Here is a 26,266-nt window from a genome sequence, read left to right on the forward strand (position 1 = left end):
TAGCATGGTAATAATATATCAACATGGAAAGACATCTAATAACGATGATTTTTCATTCATGTAATCCTTTAAAATCCCATGACGAAGATACATTGTAAGGCAGGTGACACCCAAATCCCAACATGCCTCTGATCTGTGGAGTGTCAAGTGTGCGCTCTGCAGTGTGGAGGGAAATATCAAACAAATGCTTTGGTGATTATTGTTGCGCAGTCGTGCTCTTGGTGATTTTTTTAAATTATATTTGCCGGTGCATAAAATATATAGATATTGATTGAATCAATGAAAAGGTTATATAATTAAAGTGATTTAAATTATAGTGAAAGCTATTACAAGTAACGACGCATAAAGATAAGAAAAATTGCCGTTAGCGCATATAATTTGCAATGAAATTTTATTTCGCCGTGCAGTGATATAAATAATCATCTGACATGTCCCTCAAGGTAAGCCTAATATATTATTTAGTATAAAATATAAATTTTATTTGCTAATCCTCTTAGAATTTATATTAAAAAATAATTTTATCTATTGACTTCTACTACCCACTAAAATAATATACTTACAATGCCCATCATAACCAAATAAATAATAGATTTTAAGGTTCGTATTTTTCATTGCAAATAAAAATATATTATCACTCATGTTTAACCAGTGTCTTCTCAGTTTGTGTAATTGAAACTATCTATTTTTGGATGTCGACCTTGAGACAGATTTGTTTTGATTTATGAATTTGATATCTTAATGCATTTTGCAAATACTAAAATAATATGTTTTAAAGTAAAACATATTTAAGAATAAAAGGCTTCTCTAATGATGATGATGATGAATGATATGAAATCATTCTATATTTAAATTAGTGATTGATTAATCTTCTTTAATTAATTCACTAATTATTGTTATTGTTACAAAATTCATAGCTGAACAGTATACAGAAGAAAAATAATCCTAACTCAAAATACTTAAATTATAAAAGTTCTCTACAGATTATAGACCTCCTAAAATTAATAGCTGTAACATTTGATTATGGAATAATATTTTGAGAATATATTTAAGCAAATTAAGAATGAATAATTTAGCCAACAAACCTATTGCGCATAAAAAAAAATTAAGTATATAAAGGAAACGAAAATGTTCAGTAAATACTTTATTGATAAACATATAGAGCTTATAATAAATGTAACATGATACAAGTAACCAACATTCTTACTTTACACAGCTAAATTAAATAATGTTTTAATATAAAATAACTGAGGCTTTAATAATATTTATATGTATTGAAATTAATTTAACTTAATGACTGGTAAGCGGCAGTCTAGTTTTTCAGCACAGCTGGTAAGTATGTGTCTGAATCACAAAGTGCATATATTGCACCTTCTGTTGGAGCCACATGGCACAACAAGATTAACCTGTTTGGTCTTATGATTCCATTTAAAATAATGTTATAATGTCCCTAAAAAATATTATTAGAGCTTTATAAACTTAGACATTTAGGCGTATTTTTCTTCATAATCCATCCTTAATCATGTCTTTACATAAATAAACTATTTTTTTTAACAAGTTTACCCTTACTGATTATATTAGCCTATTTAATAAAATATTAATATTAAAACTATGCTAGAAAATATATGCAAACAAATCGCGTGTGTATTTATATATGGGTATATTTGTAGGTCGTTTAAATATAAATCTTCCCCTTTCATTGAACCGGGTGAGAGAATCCAGAACACGGCAGGCTGGATATATCGGTCTAGACTTCACTTTTGTTATTCGAACGGTTCATGTATTATTAGCTTACTTTACATTCTTAATAAAATGAAATTTAAGATTAATTAAAAAACCGTATAGTAGAATACATATTACGTTTAATTATAACAGTATATTTTACGTTACTTAGAATAATATATGAAACTACGCAAGGTTTATATTTAAGAGATCTGTAATGCAATTCGAATTATATTTACGGACAAGTAGTAATCACAAATAGGTAGATACTTTGTGATTTGATAATTCCAAATCGTATGACTACGTCGATAAAAAAACGTTTTTAGAAAAATACTAGCTGCCCCCGCGAACTTCGTTTCTCCTTAATGTGATATTAATTATCCTACCTTTATAGTACATACCAACATGGAACATTTTGCTATGCTACCCCAGGGACTGTTAAATTTTCCGGAATAAAAACTTTTTAGCGTTTTCTATGAATTTTCTCTATAGAAACCTCTAAAGTTCAAGTCATAAGTTTTTAATTAAGAAATAAAAGATTGGGGTTGATCGTAGAGGCTTGAAAATTGGTGTATCATTGATTTTTGTTGTTGTTCGATTCGCAATCCTAACCGATATGCGCACAAAATTTCATAAAAATCGTATATGCAAAAAAATCGGTCGAGCCATTTCGGAGAAGCCTCCTAGGACACGAGAATATTAGATGTACTTCCTCTTCTTCAAGTGCCTCTCCATTACTGGAGGTTGGCCGTCAGTTTTCTGAAACGCGTCTTGTCCTGCGCCCGATGCAGCAACTCTTCCGCATTTGCAATACCCGTCCAATCCGACGATGCGAAGCCATGACTTCTTCCTTCGACCAACACGCCGTTTTCCCTGGATTTTACCCATTATTATTAGTTGAAGGAGGTAATTACATATTCCGCTTACGAAACTTCTAATAGCAACAGCGATGCCGATCTCGACGTTAAAATATTCATAAGTTACAGAGCACAGATCCTGGTGTGTTTACGAAATACCATGATCTTTTTTAAAGTAAGGCGCAAAACCATACTATGTATTATATGATGGTAATTAAGATTTAGTTGAATAATAATATCGTAGGAATTTAGGATGAGACTCAGAAACGACAATTCTGTGGCTCTGTGCGCGAACTATGACTTCCGTATATCAAACTGCATCCAATTTTTGACTTACAGAAGACGCAATTACCACTAAGTTTCGTTTCTCAATCTTACCTATAAATCCAAAAATCAACGAAGCCTAAATAATGGTTTAAACATAATCTGTTAAAATCCAGGATGTTACTACCGCTTCATTAAATGTCTATTATTGTATCTATATTCTATTTTTCCGTACACAGTACCAAAATTATTTATAAATAAATATAAGTATCTTTCCTGGCTTTAGACGACTAATGCTATATTAACTAGTTATACTTATTCAACACACGTTCATAGTTTCTAAATCAATCCCAAATGGGATGTGGAAATGTAAAACATTTGCTATTTCTCTTAATACGACATCGGATACATTTCTTGTGATAGTCAAGTGTGAAATCGTATGCCTTGTATGGTCTGCCCGCTGCCGTGTGTACGCAGTAAAGAAAATAAATTTGGGTTAAATATTAGAACAGGAAGGTAATTGCAATGTTTATATAGCATGAGACCAAGTATCAAGTATCTTGGATACTATCAAAAAAATAGTTGGGTTTAAAACTCAATTTTCGTTAGCGTTTGAAAATTATTAATTTTAAAAACATATTTACCAGTATGGAATGAAATAATAAAAACATATGCCTATATATTTTACAGTATACTATTTAAGCCCATACAAATATGAAACAATACATTAGGTATTGATATCTAAATTGTATTTTTTATTACTGATACACGATTTTGCAATAAAACTATTTTTAGCTTTATAAAAAGTGTATCCAATAACAAAATGAATTACACCCGTATCACTTCGACGTCCGTCTTTCTACAAGTGAGCGTTTGAGATAGTTTTTGCCGTGCAACCACTGTAAAGCCAACTACCCATTGTGGTATTTTCAAACCAAGTCGGCTCTTTTTAGTCTCGGTCTTTAAGGAAAGTTCGTACCAAAAATGCCGTCGCGAGCCCATTTTCCGCTAGCCCCCATTAAGAGTTCCCATGGGCGACGCTTCTTTTAACCTGTTGGCCGTTTGCCCTCAATTCTACTTAAGAAATCTGTATCATCATGTATAAGTATCGCAAATTTAGCCTTACTGACAAAATGCATATCTTTACCAATTACCACCCATTTCGTTCAGGAAACCTCGACTTATTTTTTATATAATTACATAAGTCAATAATGATACGAACCCTTTACTTTTCCGATTATTTATAACTGATTTATTCGAGGCTTAGGTAATTTATTAAGTTGAAGTCATACCATTTTCCGTAACAGAATTATTGCACACAAATTGATATATCAGTCACGACTTAACTAAGGAGTTAGTTTAATACACAAGGATATCGAAAAATATATAATAAACGGTTTAATATTTTTAATCTGACTATTGTTATAGGGTAGACTTCATCTATGTAGTTAAAACACCCAACGATTCGCGGTATGAAAAATATATTTAGTTTGTAAGTCTTATTTTTTAATTAACACAATTTAGTTAACATGCATCTTTACAGTTATAAATAAAATAAAACAATTGAATCGAACACATAACTGCCAGTACAACGCATTATTTCTTAAACACAGTAGTGACCATAAATTATTGCAGCTATAAAAAAATACTAAAAACTATAGATTTGGTATTATCAAAATATATAAATAACTAATAAAATTATTTTACCATAATATCTAATAATCACGTCCCCATGGAAATCCTATTATTCGTCCAAGATCCACATGAATAAATATTAAGTACGTTTATGTAAAAACAGCATTGCAGCCTCTATACAAATGTATGCCTAGTCCAGATTCTCACATTAATGTCATAAACCGTCTCTCGAGAGCTGTGAATATAATTAGCTGTCGGTAAAGTGGCCCTAATTCGCAACTCATGAGTTAACTCGCCTACGATTGCGCAATGCCAGATTTTATGGGCTAACGGTGACCTAGATCTGTAACATCTAGATAAATATTTATTTCTCCAGCTTATAGAGGTACAGCTTTTATTACTACTGAGTATTATGGTTCTCGTTGAATAATTGCTTAGACTAAGTTAAGGTCAAAATCCTATGTCCATTCGTGATTCACTTGTCTTTGAAACCTGTAGAGTAACTGTTGTCTTGAAATTGATTGGATTTCGAATCCTATTCGCTTAGCCACTCAGATCCATTGCACCAGCAAAGTGATTCCATCATCATATTTATTGGATACGGGCGGTTGATAAGTAGAAGTATGGTTTAATCAAGAAAATAATTGGAGCCCGTATAGAATACAGCAGAGTCCTGGTCGATTGCGCAAAACACTCACCTGAGTCGCATGTGTTTTATCTTTAGATTAGCATCTGACATGCTAACTTTAGACAAGGATAACAATGTTTAGGTTTCCATTATGTATCTAAAATTTCAAATTAAACTAAAAATAACTTTATAAATACTAGTAATAAAGTACACTTATAAACGTCAACAGAAAAGATGTTAAATTGATTCTTAATTTACATTTACTATAAGTTCGCTAGTCAAGCTCATAGAGCGGGCCAGAACTGGCGAGAGTTTGAATCTATTCAGTGATTATCTATTATCTAATTTCGTTTGAGAGTTTTGTATAAACGAATACAATTTCCATATAAGGAGTGTTTTATATTCGGGACCCTGGTTGAAACAAGCTACAAGGCGGATGCGTTCAAGTGCTTTTAATTTTATTACTTCCAACGCTTTAGTAGCGGTTCGTTAACCGTTCGAGTAAATCATAGATACAACACAAATATTATAAATAAGCCGAGGTGCTAATTATGATGGATTTTGTGGCGTCATCACCGATTATTATTGAATGACTATAAGCGAGTTACGTCAATGAAGTAAGCTTTATTTTATATGTAATAAGGAACATTTATTATATACACAATTTTTCATACACTTCGACGAATTATTCAAATGAATTTTTTTTAAGCACTTAAATATAATATTACATTTATCGCAACAGGGGATTTTAACCAGAAATGCTTCCAAGAAACAAGAAAAGATTCTATCTAATTAAGGGTTTAAAAATAAACATTGCTTCTTTCAATAATAATCATTGTGACCTTATACGTAATATTACCTGATACAGAATTTTATTATTTACCGTAACGAAAGAATGTACTGTTAATTGTTAGTTTATATGTTTCGTATCTATTTAGAATATTGTGGCTAAATCAATGTAGTTTTAATAATTGATAAAAGTACGTACACGTTAACCCAATGCAAGTAATTCTTATGCTTATGTAATAAAAATTTCACAAGTATGATAATGTTTCTAAGATAACATAATTAACATTTTAATAAGCTGCTGTAAAACGACCCTGTGTTTAAAAACCAAGGCTGAGACGTTTTCCGCATAAACCTTTGTAATGTTAGAGAAACACGTTTACTGTCTTAGTTTACGCAATCACAGTATTCTAAGTCACGCTATGCACGAAGATACAACTGTAATATTTGTTTTCAACCTGATTAATACCAGTTAATTTGTACAAATTCTGCCGATATCCTCAAGTAAAATGAGCGATTTTAGCTGAGATATTTTTGTTTATTTATTTGAGTCACTTTTATTCTTAACTATTTACAATAAATACTTATATATGGGTGTTAGTATATACATACGCATTACTCTTTGGTAATGTGTAGCTAAGATCCTTACAATAATACTTCATGTATTAAACAATTTAATAAAAGTATGGAGATTTTACATGACGACATCAATAAGTCTGTGATGATTGGATTCACATGCTGATTGATGCGCGGAATACTTGGCTATTACGAATGATTAATAACACAAGACATTGCAAAGTCTTTAATACATTTTACTTATACGAGATGTGCACATGAGTTAAATCATGGTTTTAGAACCTTCTTTATATCAGAGGCTATTTAATAATAAATGTTAGCGCCCGTGTAACATAAATTATAATCGATTCAATTGCTATAACTGAAAGAGTATTTATAGTATGTATTGATTTTTATTGGCGTACTGGAGACTACAGCCTACGCCTTCAGGCGGTGCGTTCGTTTATGGATTTTCCCCTACGCTTTTCCCCAGTTTTCCAAATAAAACATTAAATGTTAAGGCAACTTTTACTGAAATACTAAAATAAATTATTTATTATACATTATCCTTCATGCTTTCACTGAGCTCTATTATTCTAGGAATTAAATATATGTATAAAATTATTTTTTATAATAATAATACATGTAATAATAGATATTTATAACTTTTGCATTATACGGAAATCCGAAGTTATCGTTGCTTTCCTTTGACGTCTTTGACCTTAATGAAAAAAGTTTGGTAATTTGCTTAATAACTTTTTGTGTTGGACTTCGTCCGGATCTAACGTCCAAATAAATTAGGATAAAGTCTTTTAAAAGAGATGAATCTACTGCGTTTGATGTACCACATCTTCCTAGTATAACGATCAAATATCTTTCTTTTATCTTCATCTCCTGCCTCTCTTTTATAATTGATTTATATGAAAATGTTAACCTTTGCGTGTCACTACAATTTACGTTGTAAGCTGGCGCGCTGTTAGAACATTCTTCTTTTTTAATGCAAATGTATGCGAAAAGCCTAGGATTCATTGGACTGGCAGGTGTACATGCCACACGTTGCTTTATTCTACGTTAAAAAAAACAGTCAATATTAAACGTATTTCTATTAATGGAACTATTTAAATCAACGACGGTTTCAATTTTTTCTCCTAATGAGTTCCTATTCCATGTTGATTAAATGTGGAGCATGTTATGACCTTCACATATTCATAAATATTACTTACATTAGTAAGTAGCACTATCGCTTGCCAAGTTATGTATTGCTGTTAAAGTCAAGGTTTTCCAAATGCCACGACGCAGCAAGGTTAAGTGACAATTTGATAACGTCACCCTGATGAGAATTGCTGATTACTTCCTCCGCGTACAAATAATACATCCTACGGTGGAGCATTGCCGGAAACTGACACAGTTCTCTACAATGTCCTTTTTGTAAAAACAAATGACGATTCGGACGTCAACTTCAGAACAATCTCTCATAGCTATGGAAGATGAAGATGTATTATTATAAGCGCAGTACATATAAATTATTCTAAACATTTTTGCTATTTCGACGAGTTGTTAGATCGTTGCGTGCGTTTAATTGATTTGAATCAATGAAGATACAATCTTCAAAGTTAGAACTATAAAAATTGCACAATGCCTTCCAAAGTTCGATGCACTTTATGCGGCGTGCCCTTACGTTTTTGTGCAGCGTTATGCGTCCGCGCAGCTGTCAGTTGCACAACGTCAATCTGTTTGTTTATATCGCAATTTGAAACAAAGTTTTTTGTTACACGATTATAAATTTTATTTAAAAGGTTTAGAATCTCTAATGCACTCTCGGCAATCTTGCATTTTTCTTTGTTCAAATAAAGTGGTTTATTTTAAACAAATTTATTTTATGTACATACTTACATAAATACAGAAGAACAAATATATTTGTCAAAAAAATTCAGTGGAGCGAGTTCTATATATAAAATTATCACTGTCTTAATATGTAATTATCATTGCAATGTCACCGAAAAAAATATGTACATACTCGAAACAATAGTATTAAATATTTTATTATATTTTAGCTGACGATAAAAAATCGCAGTTTAGGAATATAGAATTGGAATTCGTATGGTATCTTTACATTTAAATATAGGCGAATTATGAGTCATGATCACATTCCCAATACCTGCACTGAGATTCATCATCGGCCATCAGTAGACGAAATACCCTCCGTATCACCTTGACAGCAGATGTCTTGCCACGCACCACCACTATGTGGATTCAGCTGCCTACTGAAGTATTTCGAACCAAATTTACTGAGGTTATTCAAATAGGGGGGTTCCAATTCTTTAAAGTCCGGCAACGTCTTTTGGCAATGTGAGTTTCACTTAACATCAGGTTATCCTAAGGCACGTTTTCACGTTATATAAATAAAAGGAATTAATTGTGTCAGGTTAAGCTGTGGTTAAATTTTTCGATTGACAATATTGCGAGTTTCCTATATAATAATTATGATCAAAAACTTTTGCTTAGCGCCGCGCCAACGCAACATTGTTTGCCCAGAAGACAATAAGAACAATTATTTCTCATTTCAATGTTTAGCCTTGGGTTCGATTTGTCACTTAGGTTCTTATTGAAAACAGCTTTATCTAAACACACAATACAAAGTGTTTAAGACGATTTTCGTCACAACAGCAATTTTTTTTATACGTTTATTTATATTTTCTTTAACACGAAACTGTATTCTACTGATGGTTATTTTAGCTTGAAATAGAAATCTTACAATCCTGTCCTCATGGAATAAACACTTTTCTGCTTCTTTGTTTAGTCTTCATGTTTTATCGAAGCAAAGGCGTAGGTAGTGGGCGAAGTACGCAGTAAAGGTTCTCGCCTTTGGTGAAGGCGGTTTTTACCCTAATCTGATTTTGGCTATTATAGTAGGGGAGCCCAAGAGGGGATTTCGGGATTTACTCAAGCGCGGCAGATTAATATACAGGGGGATACCTTGTACCCGGTTAAGTACCTCCACCAAATATGAGGCCCATATATAAGGCCGCCCGTGAAGGATACAGGATCAGATTAGTAAAAAAAAATTGATCATCAGACATTCTCGAGCGCGTCAGATTAAGGTAGTGTGAGTTAATCACATCCTAAAAAGTGTATATTCTACTAATCTGACAATTTGAGAGTGACGTAAAGAGAGGGGAGGGCAGCAAAGTTGTAAAAAAAAAACGTCATCTTGACATTCTCGAGCGTAGCTAATTTTTTTTTTATTTTGAATGAAATAATTCAAGAATATTGAAAAATATATAATCTGACGATTTCCGCAAGCCGAAATAACAAAATTTCGTCGATAAAGTTCGTGCGATAAACGCGTGCAGCTGCGTGATGCCTACATTTCCTTCTCCGCGTTTCCCTCAAAATTAGATTTCATGTGAATTTGAACCGATTCGTACCGATAGATTTTGAGAAATTTTGAAAAATCTAAAAAAATAACAATTTGTTTTTTTAAAAGTGTTTTTTTGCAATAACTTTTAAACGCCTTTATCCATCAACTTCAAAAAACTAATCCACCTTTAACCTTGAAAAACGACGTTGATCGCCACCAAACTGGTCAAAATCGGTTGATTCGTTCGAGAGATATCGTGAACGAAAGAAAACCGAAAAAAGTGTTTCTATCACATAACTTCGAAATTTCATATCGGATTATCGTTTTTGATGAAATTAAATAATTATAGCTTAAAAAATGCGTCGATCGCCGTCAACCGCGGGAAAATTGCTTGATCCATTCAAAAGTTATTGGGGTTTGAAAATTTCAAAAATAGTGTTCTATGAAACTTCTATCAGACTTTCGAGCTGGGAGAACTCAAACGCATAGAAATATTATTTCTTTGAACTCAGCGAGCTCATAAGTACAATTTTAAGCGCCCAGGAATGGAATTGCAGGGATGGCCTTTAGGGTGAAACGTTTTTCTAATATTTTTTTTTGTCAGATCAGGCAAATCCCTCTAGATAATCGTCAGATTATGAGACAGTACGTTTAGAATATAAATCTGAACCATATATATCTTAATCTGACGCGCTCGAGTATTTCAAAATGGCGAATTTTTTTTGCACATTATAATAATGGCTGCGAGTTTGCGTCAGATCGAAATCGTCAGATTATTGAATGAGAGCTTTTGTTTTGGTGCACTTAACACCCCCTTAGAAAACCTGACGCGCTCGATTAAATTTTTTTTTTTTCATTTTTAACCCTTACGTACAACCACCCCCATCATGCAAATGATCAGATTAACATACGTACATTATTAAAAATACGTAGGACATTGATGCTATCAATATCTGACGCGCTCGAGTATGTCCATGCCACAGTTTTTTTTTACATATTTAAACATCTATAGCCGCTTTCCCCACCGATGAAAAGGTATATATCATATAACATTTTTTTCTTCTTATCATCTAAGCTTTGCAACCCAATAGGTCTCCACGACGCTCGAGTAAATCCCCATTTAGCATCGTGGGCTCCCCTACCATTATTATTATTGGCGCGTGTGCGGCTTTTTGTCATTGACTATTGGCTGTGTTGACTGTCTTTTGTAGACTTTTTCGCCCCTCTATCTAATAATAAAAATAATCTTTAATCACAACGCATTTCAAAATACACCTGTCGGTAATTATTAACATATACTATACGTATATGTAGAGCATGACCGTACATAATAAGCGCTTGTTTGGCTTTGTAATTAATTAAGACTCTTTAAGTAGTACTATTATTAGTAAATGCAAATTAAACACGATATGTTGTGGACTAATGTGTCCGTTTAATTTTTTAAAAGTAAGGTTTCTTGTTTGTTGATAACTTGAGAAAATTGTTTCAGCGGCCATCGAATTTAAGGCCGAAGCCAAAACCAATTTAATCAGACCATAAATAACGTAAATTACTGAGTTTTGTCTAGATAAACTCGATCTAAACACACGAAATCCTACTCTACTCCTACTAATGTAACTACAAGAACTTAATAAAGTAGCTATTTTTACTGAATTTTAAATGATGTTTTTTTGATATAGCAAAAAATAAAAGTTTTTGAAGCCGGTTAAATATAAATATATCCAGATTGAGCATTTTGATAAACGGGCTAGGTCTGGATATCAATAGTTGCTCACCTTACACTTTAAAATCGATTTTCGTGTAATTTTTAGTGATTTTAATTGTTTTGATTAGATTATTACACGAAGAGTTAATACAGACATGTATTAACTCTTCGTGTTTGTCATATTTGCCTATAAGTGCTTATCACATTAAAAATTGTATATTATTTTTTCCCATGTATCAGTGTACTGAGCGATGGCAAGCTTTTATCAATAAAAATATATTACAACAAAGTGCACCTTGGATTTTATTCGATATTTAAATTATTTTCCATTAATCAGCTCCATCCAGTTTACCGAAGTAGGTTTCTTACATAACTGAGCAAAAAAGAACAATAACATTGTGTTGGTGACTGTCAAGAACGCCACTCAATAGGGTGACTGTAATATTGAATATTCATGTGAAAATTAATATTCATACTGGAAAGTGTTGTATATATTATTTGAAACGTTTATAAAATCCATTATGTCTGAGAAAAGTGATACTAAGTTTATTGTATATATATTTTTTATATAAACATAATTTTATTTAATGATCATAATTATTTGCTACAATAGTTTGTCCGAATACTTTTAACTATAGTAAAAACCTTTGTAATTTTTTTAATCACTTTGGAGATTAGAATCTGCATTGCGATTTGACGTATCATAAATGTTAGGTTTATTATCTTTATATATTTTTATTTCTTAATAAGGAAGAAATACAGTTCGATATTTTTTTAATAAAAAAATATCCAAATAAAACGAAATGTATAGTGTCGGTAGCAACCACAAAAAGTCTAGGACGAGACGGCGGATGTAAACAACTCTCTATTTCTATAGCATGCTCTAAATTCGGACAACGAACGAGGTAACTTAGGTATCTACGAAGCTCAGTAAAGCTCTTTTTATCTAAAAGATTACGATTTGGCAAATAGTTTTAATAATGATAGCATATACATTATACATATATGAATCGCAGTGTTGCCTATACATATATGTGTAAAAAATTATTTGGTTTAAGTGATTTGATCTCTCTATTTCTTTATGACTGAGGGGAAAATAGAAATAAACTTTTTAAAATGGGAAGTGCTGGCCTAATGCCATGATCACCTAATTGTCTTATAGAAAACAAACAAAAACAGAAATCTCAGGCCACAAACAAGTGTTATTGCGTAAATTTAATATCGCTGTTCTAAATTCAAAAATATAACACTTGCTGATTGGTATCCGCACGTAACTTGGCAAGATTTTGGCTTTATGGCAAGATGGAGGTTATACTTAAGAATATGACCTTAAAAAATCGACTTCTGCGCATCTAAAGACTCTTGCCAACTTTTGTTTTTCCATCGTTATTTTGTAACAGTTATGACAGACGATTATACATTTCACGGGCGATCTTCTAATGGTATTACCGTTACTAATCATAATCTAACGTTTTTGCGATAATCGTAATGTGTTGATAGGTATTGCATAATCGATTTAAAATTAGCCATAGATAATCTTGTTTACGATGTTTTTATAAGGAAGTTGTGATTACGCAAGCAATAACCTAATTATGCTTAGTAGTTGTAAAATTGACAGAAGTGATCTTCTGATTTGTGGTCTGGGTTAGGCGTATGTGGTCTCCCTTAAGGCCATGATCACGGAATAAATGAGGATGGAGGGGAAAAATAAATAATAATAGGCATCATGTGCCACATCTATGTGACAATAATTCATATTTTATGAAATCGTAGAATTTACCGAGATTCTGTTTGTAGAACAAAATTTGCCTTCATAGCTTAATTCTTTCACGACCTCTAACAGCAGAATTGATACAACTGGACTTTTTGAAGCTGATTCAAAGTTATAATGAAAATGAAATTAATGTAAATAATTAGAGTTACAGATTTTAATTTCCAAAAATTATTTTTAGATGTGGATGTTTACGATATCAACAATATTTTTTATCAATATGTTTTACGCAACAATCTCGCTCTCTGTCATTCATCTATAAAAGCAAAAAATCTTATAATAATTTAAAAACATGAAATTTGATGTTATCTTTTGAAAATTTCGTTCAGTTCACAGGACTAATTTTAACTGTAGTCGTCGCATGATCGTGATGAGACAAGTGAAGTGATAAAAGTGACAGCTGTCACTTTCGTAAAAGGAAAACGGAGAAACTCAAGGATTCCATGCGTCGCGTCAAAGTGACCGTTAAGGAGCGCAAACGGTGTCAAATTCAAACTTTCACTGGCAACAGTGTTCATAATGTGACAAACACTGGCCGAGTGGAAAGTGTATCGTGTCACGGGTGCACATAATCTTAGTCACCGGAAAATTCGTCAGATTCCGACAAGCGGTAATTAATATGTACAGTTTAATAGAGACCGGCACGAAACGATATAATTAAATGCCAATGACTCGTAGTAAAACATTACATGAATATCATAATATTATAAATTCGAAAGTTCGCTTCATACTTTAATATATGTACGCTACTGTGCCTAGGTTAGAAGATTTAAAATAAATAAAAATAAATAGATACACTGTGAAGACTCTTGGTTTGTAGATTCAGTTTTGAAGACTCAAGGACAATCGAATCTTGACAGTTGCCGCGTATGATACAGAAATGTTGGCACCAGCAGAAAATACATCCCTGGCTCGTGCTTACACTGTAATATAAGACAACGTCACTTTTTTATAATAATTGCTTTTAACTAATTAACTTACGCCAGCGCTATTTAATGGAAAACCAACCAGTACAATAAAATTATTAAACAAATATGTAATTATTATTATTTTCTAGAAATGGTAGAATTTGTTTAACCATAATTACTGGAATTTTTTTTTCCATGACTTTGTTAAATAACAGTGAGCATGATACATTGTTTAACTCTGAAATTGAGATGAAATATACATTGCCCTCTTTGTGGTTACATAAGATATATATTAGAATTATAATTATTGAGATTTGGGTCAGCTACGATCATTGTCCTATTGTACTTTTACTACGATCTTTGCGGCTTATAGTAAAGAAATATTGCTGTGATAGCTAAGATATCACTATATAATTCATTTATTAAGCCTTCAAAAGCTATATGTATATGTTTAGTCTCGAGTTACTTATTAATTTGATTAGTATGAAGTCACTTCACGTTACTTTCAATAAATAAAGTTAACGTCATTTTTTGGCTTGTTTTCAATATTGAGCAAAAAATATAATGATATTAATAAATGAATACTTTATCATAGATAGTAATTTATTCACCAACAAATGAGTATTAAAATAAATAATCTTCAAATTACTATTTTTTTGTATTATTATTGTTAGGTTAAATATTATGTCGTAGTCGTTAGACTGAAGTCATTAAATTTGTTCAATTCACTCTTGGCCTTTGCGTAATGATAGTCTTTGGGCATTACACAACCGCGACTGTGAGATAGAGACGTAAAGATCATTATTTCGAGAAAGCCCATCAAGATCATCTATCATCTTGTGACAGTGTCATCAAAAGCACTTCTATTTAAAATGTCATTGAAACCTTAATAAACACTGTTCTAATCATTATTTAAATAAGTTATGGCCTTTCAAATTTATAAAAAGAACTATTTAGAATGTACTTTTAAAAATGGAACGATTGTTTTCGTTTGTTTGTCGGCGTTCGATTTTTAAAAATGTATTATATCTCAGATGCAAAATATGTTATATGACTTCTTCTGCTATTCTACTAGTATTCTCTATGATTCTAATATAAGCTGTCGCTTGCACAATAAGAGATACATTCTGTGATGACGATACAATCTGTGTCTAGCACAGGACTACTACGAAAAATAAGCGTAACAAATGGAGAAATTTATATGTACGGATTAATTAGTAACTGTTTTTGATTTAGTACTAAATGACATAAAATATTAAAGTAAGTACAATAACCCTTGTCGTGATGCGCGGGCATCCTGAAACCAGTTTTCCCAGTCCTGTCTGAATCTATTCAATGGGATACAGTGAGGTCAAGTAGATGAGTCAAGCGAAAGTTACATTCGCAACCGCATTGTTATATGAACGGTATTACGAATTATATTTATTTATTCGATTACAGACCAGACTAATACAACAGATATTTAATAAGAAATACATGTTATAACTGTAAGAAATTAAAAGTAGAAAACACAACTAAAGAAAGACTTCTTACTTTTACAAATCAGTTTACTGAGTTGAAAGTAAATATAGCTGTTCTAAAAATTGTATGGGTTTATTTTGTGAGTACCAAAAAACAACGTACACAGATCGTCCCATGACAGGCACATAAATACTTTTAATTATAACATAACTATGTTATTTTGTTCGCGATTGAATTTTAAAATATATGTATGTATGAGACTACATATATTTCAATTTTCTATTAGGCTATGTGTCAGGCTATATACCAGTTTACTTACTTTAGTCATATTTCTAATAACTGAGAAAACAAAAACGCATCGTTTATGTATCGTAATATTAATTCGTATAATTTTTAAATCAAAATTATAAATTGTAAAAGTTTGTTAGTTCATTTGATATGGGCAAAGGCAAGATTTACGGATAGTAAACTGGCATTATAAATTAAGATCTGCTATACACGATTGAAACATTTAAAATTAAAAATCATTTATTCTTATCCTACCTACAATGTACACTGATTAACGTCAAAAAAAGAAATATTTATTAAATGATTTAAATTTTACATTTGCTGCCACTTCTCAAATCAAAGAAGAACGGAAGAGAAGAACTGGCTATAAACTTTCCGCCACTCTTTATTCAGTAATCTAAGGATAAGTGCAATCCGTTATATTTGAGGAAAATTCACTAATTTAAAATTACAATCGTAGTCTTGTGACTTCTGTTTGTCAATAGTGGTTTTTAAACTAGCTCCGGTCCTAAACCCATATTGTTGGCAATGGCACAGTTGAGTCTAAGTGATTGTAATTACATTAAACGACTGCGCCAGACGCTATAATTTCCTTGTCCTCATTACGATAGCAAATTATAGCTGTTCAAAGGACTACATAACGATTGCTGATTTTATCTCTTCATAAAATAACGACTTTAATTTATTAATTATTATCTTTACGTAAGATGCGTGACAGGTATAAAGTTCACTGTAAATAAACAATCATACTTCAAAGATTTTGCATATGTGTTAAATGTTTTTGTGTGTTAAAGTGGCGAAACAGGTACTAACACATAAATTAACGCTCCTTTCGTACTGTTACGTAGTCGCAATTATTAAATTTTGAGTTACTACCTTACTTCAGCATATTGTGTAAGTACATCCAAATCTATAATAACGACATCAAAGGGACTACCTACTCATATTTGGTCGTAAAAGCCGGTGCCGTACCTAAACCACACTTATTAAATGTGTGATTAATATACATTCATGTATGAGATAAAACTACATTTTAATTATTTCACGTGGAAATTATAATAAAATACATAATGTACAGAGTTATCATTTTCTACATTAATAATATCTGTTATTTTTATTAAAAGGCGGTTTAATAGAATTCAGCCTTTGATTTTGATCAATAGGTATTACCGGTATGTTATTCTAAACGGTGTCGTCACTCGTCGTAAACGCTTTTGACTGTACTAGTAATAATCTACTGAACTACTATATGAACTTTTTATTTGCATACGCAACAATGCGATTATAGATTCATAGATTTCTAACTGCTTACAAATGTCGTCAGAAACTTCAAAGAAAATTGTGTATTGAACAAAATAATTTAATACTAATTTATCTCCTGCCTTATTGCCTTCATAGTTATTTGATAAAAATGTATTTAAAGAAACTGTTTTAACGCTTAATTACTATAAAATATTTAGACTTTAAAATAATAATACGACGAATTTGATACTTCTTTGTAGAACTAAAGAAGACTAATCAATAATGTAAAAAAATCACAACCTATGCTACAACGTGGCTTCCGTTATGCGTAGGATGGGAAACGAAACTATATACTAGCAATAATAACATAAAAGCTGGTTTGATATAAGCAAAACCAGGTTTGCGTGTGTGATTTGTAGGAACAGTTAATTGTACCGTTGATAGCGTTGCAATTATCCGCCGATGCGATAAATACTCTGAATGACACGCTTTTTGTGCCCATTCTGTTCTTTGTATGGTTAAATGACAATTGCATTCATCTGTGAGTTGTGGATTGGGTCGTCATATCAGAACATAATCAGTTTCCTTATTTTTGTATAGGATTGAGCCTTAACAAATTTGCTTCCCTTTAATGTGATGGGTAGCTCTTTTTATTAAGTATTCCACTTCAATTTCTAATCTTCGTATTATTTCAATGAAATTATAATTTTATTGATGAATTATATTCAGGAAATAAATTATAATTATGTCTTGATTCTTCTTCATTTGAAATATTTTTGAATTAAAATGCATACTTGCATACATACGTCTTGAGTATAAGTATAAATTACATGAAGGCAAGATGAGGTAAATTCTAATTATATGATAATATATATCATACACTTTATTTAATAGTTTCCAGTTAATACATATTTATATTTTTCCAGAAAGAATCGCGCAGTGATGTTCAGTTCCACCTGGCAGCGCTCCGTGGTGACTGCCCGCGGCTGCGACAACTTCTCGACACCGGCAAAGTGCATATTGACTCACGGGATCGAGTAAGTATTTACACATAACATTAATTATTTCTTGGATCTGAGAGAGTCCCCTGCTCAAATATCTCATCTCCCTAGTTTCGCGGTAATATATAATTTTTCTGTAGTAATAATTTCTGTTAAATTATTGTAATTTTATTCATTCGAAGAAAAACATACGTGGCATCGATAAAACAATAAGCATGTGGCGTTGATGTAATAATTTAGATAACCCTTATCTAAATTATTACATTAATGATGTGGGTAGTATAAAAAATTTAAGAAAAAATGCAATCAAATGTGGTGGTAGACGCTTTCACGCACTGTCAACTAAAAAAAAGCAGCCCTACTGTGTCTTAAAACTGATTTAAGATTAATTCATTAATTAATAATAATCGCAACGTTATCAGAAGTAGACGGCATGAATTTTATTAGCTATAAAATTTTATATATATGAATTTCTGTTTTGCATATCTTGCCTGATTCCTATATTTATGTATAAGGATGACTATAGTTTTATTCGTCAAATGTCCCAAGTGCCGTTATAATCTTTGGAAAGTCACAAATCCGGTATGCTAATCAATGCCATTGATTTCATTATTTTGCGAAGTAATTTCAAATTCGCCTGACATCGTGGTGATGTAATGATTGTCTAATGACTAACGAGAACAAGATCTCGAGAACAAATCTAAAACTTTTTTAACTTAACATATATCTTATATACTAATATATAATAACTATACTATTCTTTATAAAGGGGGTTGGTATCATCTGAACCAAAACGTTCTTTTTTAACGACCGGTTTAAACTGAGGTTAGTAAATGAACATATAAAGAGCTCTTTTCTTGAAGTACCCTAAGTCGAATAGGTTCAGAAATACTTTAGTATGTAGGTCAATGGGAATTCCATTTACTGACGCCAAAACAGTAGGTATTATATAGGAAAACTTTTCATTTTCAATGCGATATTTTTGGTTTAATTTTAAAATATAATTACCTGAATTCTCTACGTTCATTCCTGCTACAACATTTAAAAAGTCGGAAGCTGTAAACAAGATAAACTGCATTATTTCCCATTTCCATCATCAAGCACTCATTCATAAATGCACTCGTTTCTTTTATAGCGATGTAAAAATACCGCATACATTTAACACTCTTCTTGTAAGTTGTAGGTTAACGATCTGGAGCAACCGCTATATATAACGTGTGCTTTTTCGACAGATTGTAAAATTCCTCACACGTAAAATCGACATAAGATACACAAAAGAAATTGTAAGAAAAATTTCATCCGCGTTCCGTATTTGGTACATATAAAGCTCGACTGTATCCTTAAGGAACATTTTTTTTAAATTATTCTGTTTAATACTCCAGACGCAGGCAGACTACATCTACAATACGTAAAATAGGCTGCTTAATAACTTCCCGCTCACCGTCCACATATTTAAAAGACGGTTAAAGGACTGGCTTCTCAATACACCTTACGCAGAGCTAAAAGAGCTAATGTGCCCTAACATATAGTTGATTCATAGACATTACACACACTCATTCACATCCACCCACACACTCTTGCACTCACGCTATTTAAAAATAAGAACAATAATTGGTTTCTGTTAAAAAACTTCAAAATTGTAATTAAAATTAAATTCTTGAAGAGCTGGGAAACCTATCACGTGTTTTTTTACTTGAAAGTGTTCGAAATCTGACTTCTTATATTGTTTTAAATATTTTTATTATATATAACCTCTTTTCTTAACCTTGGACCATAAAGCAAAGCGCATACAATATTTATAAAGACTGAAAAATGCTTTAAACGTGAGCGCAATACAATTTTCATCTTCATGCGCCATTTCACAGTTACAGAACAAGCAAATTCTTACTTGAGTCACAGTGTACTAAAAGTTTTGCATATAAAATTTTGGTATTGAGTTCAGTGTACTGTGGCACGACCTTGAGATATCGCGCGTGACTAATTATGTTTACAGTCTTAAATGCCTTGCATATTTCTCAGAAAAAAGACAAATCTTGGCGCTCATATATCTTACATAAATATGTAAAAATAATAGTCACCTATGTGGTTGTAATATCACTATTTAAGATTACGCAATAACATGCAGTATAATCACCTTACGCTCAAGGTTTTGTTACAAATAAATAAAAATCTAAAGCCTCTTAGGTATATATTTTTTCCATTTAGGTACTAAGAGTATTAACCCTCACGTCTGCGACAAACATTAGTTTGAAAAATCAAAATACACGAAAGCATAATATTATCATTTCTATATTTTTTTCTCACTCTTTTAAAAAATGTTTTAAGTTTTGTTAATCTTTATACTGTCAAATTCATCCCATCATTATAGCTTATCAATCTAACTTTTATCGGTGAAATTTGTGGTATTTATTATAACAAATTAAAAACCTCGGCAGGTCTGAAACGTTCCATTTTGTTACTATTTAGTGTTTCAATTAAAATTTTCAATTTGAATTCCTTAAATCCATCCTAAAATGATAACCTAAATACATTCATGGATTTTATAAATTTAAACCAAAAGAAGATTTTGATTTTAGAAAAAAATCTACAATATGACAATTTTTATTTCTTTTTTTATAAAATTTGGAGATTAGCGTTTGAGTAGACCTCACCACTATCAACAATTTGTATTATTTATAACATAGAAAATTACATTTGATTTGGGTCAGTAACAAAGAGGGAAGTAAAGATAAGAATAAGGATAAAGTGTTACTATTTTATTTTAGTTGTTGGTGCCCAATTGCATTATAGTTGCTGTTTTAGACAGTCATCCCATCTGTACAATACAGTCCCGTTTGCATTGTCTTAATATATTTTAGTAGTTCATTGTTCAGATATTTATGTAAAACTCAAGACTTCTGGGCTTCAAGGCTTTCCTTTTGTTTTTTCAAGTAAACGATTGTGCGATTTCAAACCAGTTTCCTAGAATCCAGAAAAAGTGGTCATGCTTCATAGCGCCAAGAGATGTCCATTTCCATACAACACGTGAGGACGCGGGCGGCGGAGCGATACGAATGCATTTCACATTGATTAAAATGCTATTAAAATGTACTTTGCAGTTGCATGTTGCGTTTTCAAATTTTTCACTTGAATCCAATGAAATATGACACACATTGTATGCACTATTTCTTTGGTATGTGTATCTGTAAACCTAGTTTTCTTAGCAAGCATTAAGAAGTTGATAACCCGAATATTTATATGTTAAAACGGAAATGGTGCATATGTATGAGGAATTGACTGAAATGATTTCTCTATGATCTCTCGGTTATCAATAAATGTCCCCAATTTTCCGCGTGTTTTTTTTATATCAGCAGGATAATCATTTATTGTTCCCCATTATTCTATTAAAATCTTGAACTATTTTCATAATTAATAATGGCTTTTGACCAATATTAATAACGTTACGCTGCAATTAAAAAAAAAAGTATACCGAGACATTAAAAACTTATTTTTTATGACCTCTTTTGTTTGTTGATCATGTTATATAATTCCAGGATGGTACAACTCCACTGATCCTATCGGCGGCTATGGGTCATACGGAGTGCGTTCGCGAACTGCTGGCTCAGGGCGCCGACCCCGCCTGTTGCAGGACGGTACGTGACTACGCCTTTGTATATATTAACTAGGGGAAACTTGCCCATACCATAACTGAATTGGGCCCATGAGACATTGAAGCGGTTATTATAATAATCGCAATTTGTGTAATTTTTATTGAATTTATTTATAGTTTCATCTTATCATAAAAAAGTAATGAAAAGTTTAGTGTTGTTTTTAAATGGAAATCGCATCACGGTTTGTATTTTTTTTTATAAATTTATCGACACCACGATTTTCATTAATAGAAACATAAATCTAATTTTGATTCTTGCTGGAATACTTAAAATTACTTTTGTGTGTACTGTGTACCATGCCTAAAACAGGTCGTAGGTATCAGAGTCAAAAAAGGGCATACTTTATTCTTGTCATGAAAGCTTATGGGATAGTGCGGAGACTCGGAGGACCAAAATTAGGCTATTCATTGAAGTAGGTATAAAGATTTTATTAGATACTGAGTCAATTATACATTACGGAATCAATATACTTAGGCCAGGCCTACAGCCAGCCTGTTATAACGACATAGAAGGGATTACTCATATTTGGTCTTAAAAACCGATAGTCATAACACCCGATGACGTTGTTATAAAGTACCTTATACAATATAATTCAGCCGGGACCTTTGATTTCGGTCAATATAACCAATATACCGGTCCGGTATGGCGTTCTAAACGATATCGCCGGAAACGGTTTTGACTGTAATATGATTGACTAAAGATTTTTATTATTCTTGGTTATATTAAAGTACTAAAACTATAGCTCGATGCGTATGATAAAGATTTTTTTAGTAAAATACCCGAAAGACCCATTTAGATGGCATTCATTCGGCTTGAATTGTACTCGTAAGGCATCCCCGTACTGAGTGAGCCTATTCAAAATCATTCACACACTGCGCTAAATTCTATAACAATGCTTCTTTGTTTTAATTGCGCACAGCACAGCACCCCTTCAACTTTTAGCCTTATAGTGTCGCTCTTATAATACAAATTATTCAGGTAGTTATCGATCAATGCAAAAGTCCTCTCCGAAAAAAAACAAAGTGATGGACTTGATTCCCTATGGACGTAACAACCACAGTGTATGCAAATGACGCCGTCTAATTCCGTAAATATTAATAAACAAACATTCGATGAAGGATTTCATTTTTGGAAAATTTATTTAGTATCTAAGACTGACATTGCATAGAACAATGTTCAGTCAAACATATGCTTAATGGAGTCAGGCCTTCATACCAACGACTCAAATTTTATCAGATAATTTTTAATTTCTTAGGGACATGTTAAACGGGTAACAATTTCAATAGTTTACTGAAAATTGAATTAGAGTACTTTAATTTCCATCAAAATCAATTTCGATAGAGTTTAGTAGCGATTTATTGTAAAAATTTCGTAAAGTTTAATATATTACGCTTATATTTTTACGTCGTGGTTTTATAAAAAGGACTGTTTAAAGACAAATTATGTGAAAATAAATTAATATGAAGATACGTGTTGTGGTCAGACAGGAACGTCGGCGTTGTTCTTCGCGGCGCAGGGTGGCTTCATTGACATCGCGCAGTTGTTGTTGGAGGCTGGAGCCTCTATTGACGCACCCTCATTGGTAAGTATTATATAAATTGTGAATCTATCAACAACATGGTTTCCAAAGTATTTTGTAAGATGATAAGACTTTGATTGCTTGTTTATCGAATTCGTTGTTCACCGCTAGATGGCGTTCTATCACATTTCTGTATTATGAAGTTAACTGTTAGATGGCGTAACACATAATAAGTAAATTAAATTAGTAAATGTTCATCTTTGACATTTTAACGTTCTTAACATAATATAAATAGTGGAATATATTTACAGTATTACAAATAACAAAGTCGACTTTACTACACGCCTAAATCAACTTGACAACTGATTTGGCGATAATGACACATGGCAAGGTGCCTAGTTAACTTCTGCGTTTAGTAACATTAAATGTAAAGCGTGGTATTATTTGTAGAGTATTATTTTTGGGACTTCCAGGATGGTGGTACACCCTTGTTCGTGGCGTGTCAATGCGGTCACCTTCCAGTCGTCGAAGAATTATTGCGACGAGGAGCTCGAGTTGATGCCTGTATGAAGGTATGGAAACATTTAACATGAAATAAGAATTTAAAATATATATATATATATATTATACAGATACAAAGAATTTTGCATTTTTGGCTCTGGGAGCTCACACCACAATTCTTAATTTAAAGCTCATTTTTTATTACAATCATAACAAAATTCAATCAGGATGGAGCGACGCCACTCTTCATAGCAGCCCAGAATGGTCACGAAGAAGTCTGTGAGATGCTATTAGCACATGGTGCTAGAGTTGATCTCGCACGTATAGACCGCGCAACGCCGCTATGGATCGCTGCGCAGTGCGGACATGCGCACGTGGCGCGTACGTTACTCGCTCACGGCGCACGCGTTGACGTATGCCGACAGGTAAAATACATTTATCTAATTATAAATAATTATGCCTCAGATCATAATAATAAACTAAAATATACCTTTTATTAAACAACGACGTTGAGAGTCGCACACCAAACCGATATTGCAGATATTATAGGTGCGTGTGAAGCGAGCACCATATAAGTTTCTAACTTACTAAAGGAAAAGGAAATTTCTTAAAGTCCCCTTAACAATTATATTGAAATTAACAATTCGTAAGCGTGCGGAAATCTTCCGCCGTTTGGTAGATAATTTTGCACTTTCAGCTCGCGCGTGGCTGATAGCGATAAGAATCACCGACGCGGTGGAAAAGGGGAGTGGCATTATTGTTCGCCACAATATATTTCTATATTATTGGTATATTTTCAGGATGGTGCTACGCCCTTGTTTAAAGCAGCGCACAAAGGACACGTAGGAGTAGTTCAAGAGCTGTTGAAATACAACCCTAACCTTGGATTACTGCCAGTACGTATCTTTAATAAGATTATTTTAATGTCACAACAAGACGACTTATGAAAAATGCTGAGTATCAAATTTACGTATATCAGTTTAATCATAAAAATAGACGCAAGATGGCGTTTATATCAATCTTTACAATTATTACGTACAAAGCAGACACAAAATATTTTTAACAATAATTTCGCCCAGTTCTCTTATTGCTATGCAGACACAACAGAGATTTGAACTTCTTATATATAATTAATATATTATTTCCGCGTTTTCATACAGAATACACCTACTGGATTAGAATAAATTCAATAATTACTTAAGGTGAAATTGTAACACACTTAAGAAATATATCAGACTATATATACCCACCACAATAATATATTTTTTTACCAGAATGGTGAGAGCGCGTTACACGGAGCGGCAATGTTCGGTCAGCTGTCATGTGTACGCGTACTGTCGAGGCGATGCGACATCGCACTGAGGGACGCACGAGGCCTTACCGCACTGCAGGTCGCCGCTCACGCCGGGAAGAAAGACGTCGTTGCATATCTATCACGGCTTCACTCATAACCGTGACGCAGCTAAGGTCTTGGGTTCCAATCCGAGAAACATTTAACTATGGAGCTTGGTTTTTATGTACTAGGTCCCGAAAAAACTACAGCGGAAAAACCTCTGCAGGGTATTTTTATTGCAGTCGGTCCCATAGTGAAAAGTTATTATTTGCTATATCGCCTGTACATCCTGCATATTTAGGTTCGATTCCCGGAGAAAAGCCCCCATACCCTTTGTAAGAGCTTCGTTTTTATATGACCATTCCCAGTGTAGAAAACACTATTACAGGCTATTTTTAGCATCCTTTTATTAAAACAAAATAACAATATATCATCAGATATAATTGTAATGATACAATTTTATTTTCAATATCCTAAATCCGATGAGATTCGAGATGAACTGCTAGATGATAACACTGCAGCTAAATTTAGAACCCTGATTTTAATGGTATTCGGAAGTGTTCAATATTCTTGCGAAAATTCTTGATTAAAAAACAACAAAAAAAAATTCTATAAAATTAACTGCTTAATGAATTTTGGCATTATCGTCATTGGCTTGGAAAATCTTCAACAACAAAATAAAAGTCAAGTGTAATGTGTATTTTATTGAAAACAGTCATTCAAAATTCTACTAATGACAAAAAGTCTTTATGTAGGTATATGTTTATTTTATAATAAAGATATTTTTTTATGTTTGTAATCATATAGGTAACGGTTATTGCCTTTTCCAATTCTATTAAAAAGGGCACACCTATAAAGAAATTTGGGTATGAGCATACTTTTAAAAATGGAATTATTTGAGTGCTTGATTGTGATTGGTCAATATGGTCCCCAACAAGAAATATTCCTTTTTCAGAAGTATACAAAAAGTACATGAAAACACATTTTAGAAAGTTATTACAATATTTAATCAATTATGTATTTGTAATGGACACTGTTACATAGACAGGGAAAATGTTCCTAAGGTATACTGTCCATTTTAT

The 26,266-nt window shown here is 32.3% G+C and overlaps 1 protein-coding gene across 1 annotated transcript; it reads left to right on the forward strand.

Annotated features, from left to right (window-relative positions):
- Positions 1–154: 154 nt before the first annotated feature.
- On the forward strand, positions 155–26,181 carry LOC110999517 (ankyrin repeat domain-containing protein 29). The gene is made up of 8 exons (XM_022268599.2): positions 155–440; positions 18,107–18,217; positions 21,715–21,813; positions 23,315–23,413; positions 23,824–23,922; positions 24,079–24,276; positions 24,652–24,747; positions 25,126–26,181. Exons 1-8 carry the CDS (start codon positions 429–431, stop codon positions 25,300–25,302), a joined length of 891 nt encoding a protein of 296 aa, XP_022124291.1. The 5' UTR covers positions 155–428; the 3' UTR covers positions 25,303–26,181.
- Positions 26,182–26,266: the final 85 nt, after the last annotated feature.

The sequence above is a fragment of the Pieris rapae genome, chromosome 11, assembly GCF_905147795.1.
Source record: "Pieris rapae chromosome 11, ilPieRapa1.1, whole genome shotgun sequence".
NCBI classification, from domain to species: Eukaryota; Metazoa; Arthropoda; class Insecta; order Lepidoptera; family Pieridae; genus Pieris; species Pieris rapae.

Coding starts and splice junctions, on each gene's coding strand:
- LOC110999517 (XM_022268599.2), top strand. Junction 23,923..24,078: donor GAGTTGATGCCTGTATGAAG/GTATGGAAACAT, acceptor AAATTCAATCAG/GATGGAGCGACGCCACTCTT. Junction 24,748..25,125: donor CTAACCTTGGATTACTGCCA/GTACGTATCTTT, acceptor TTTTTTTACCAG/AATGGTGAGAGCGCGTTACA.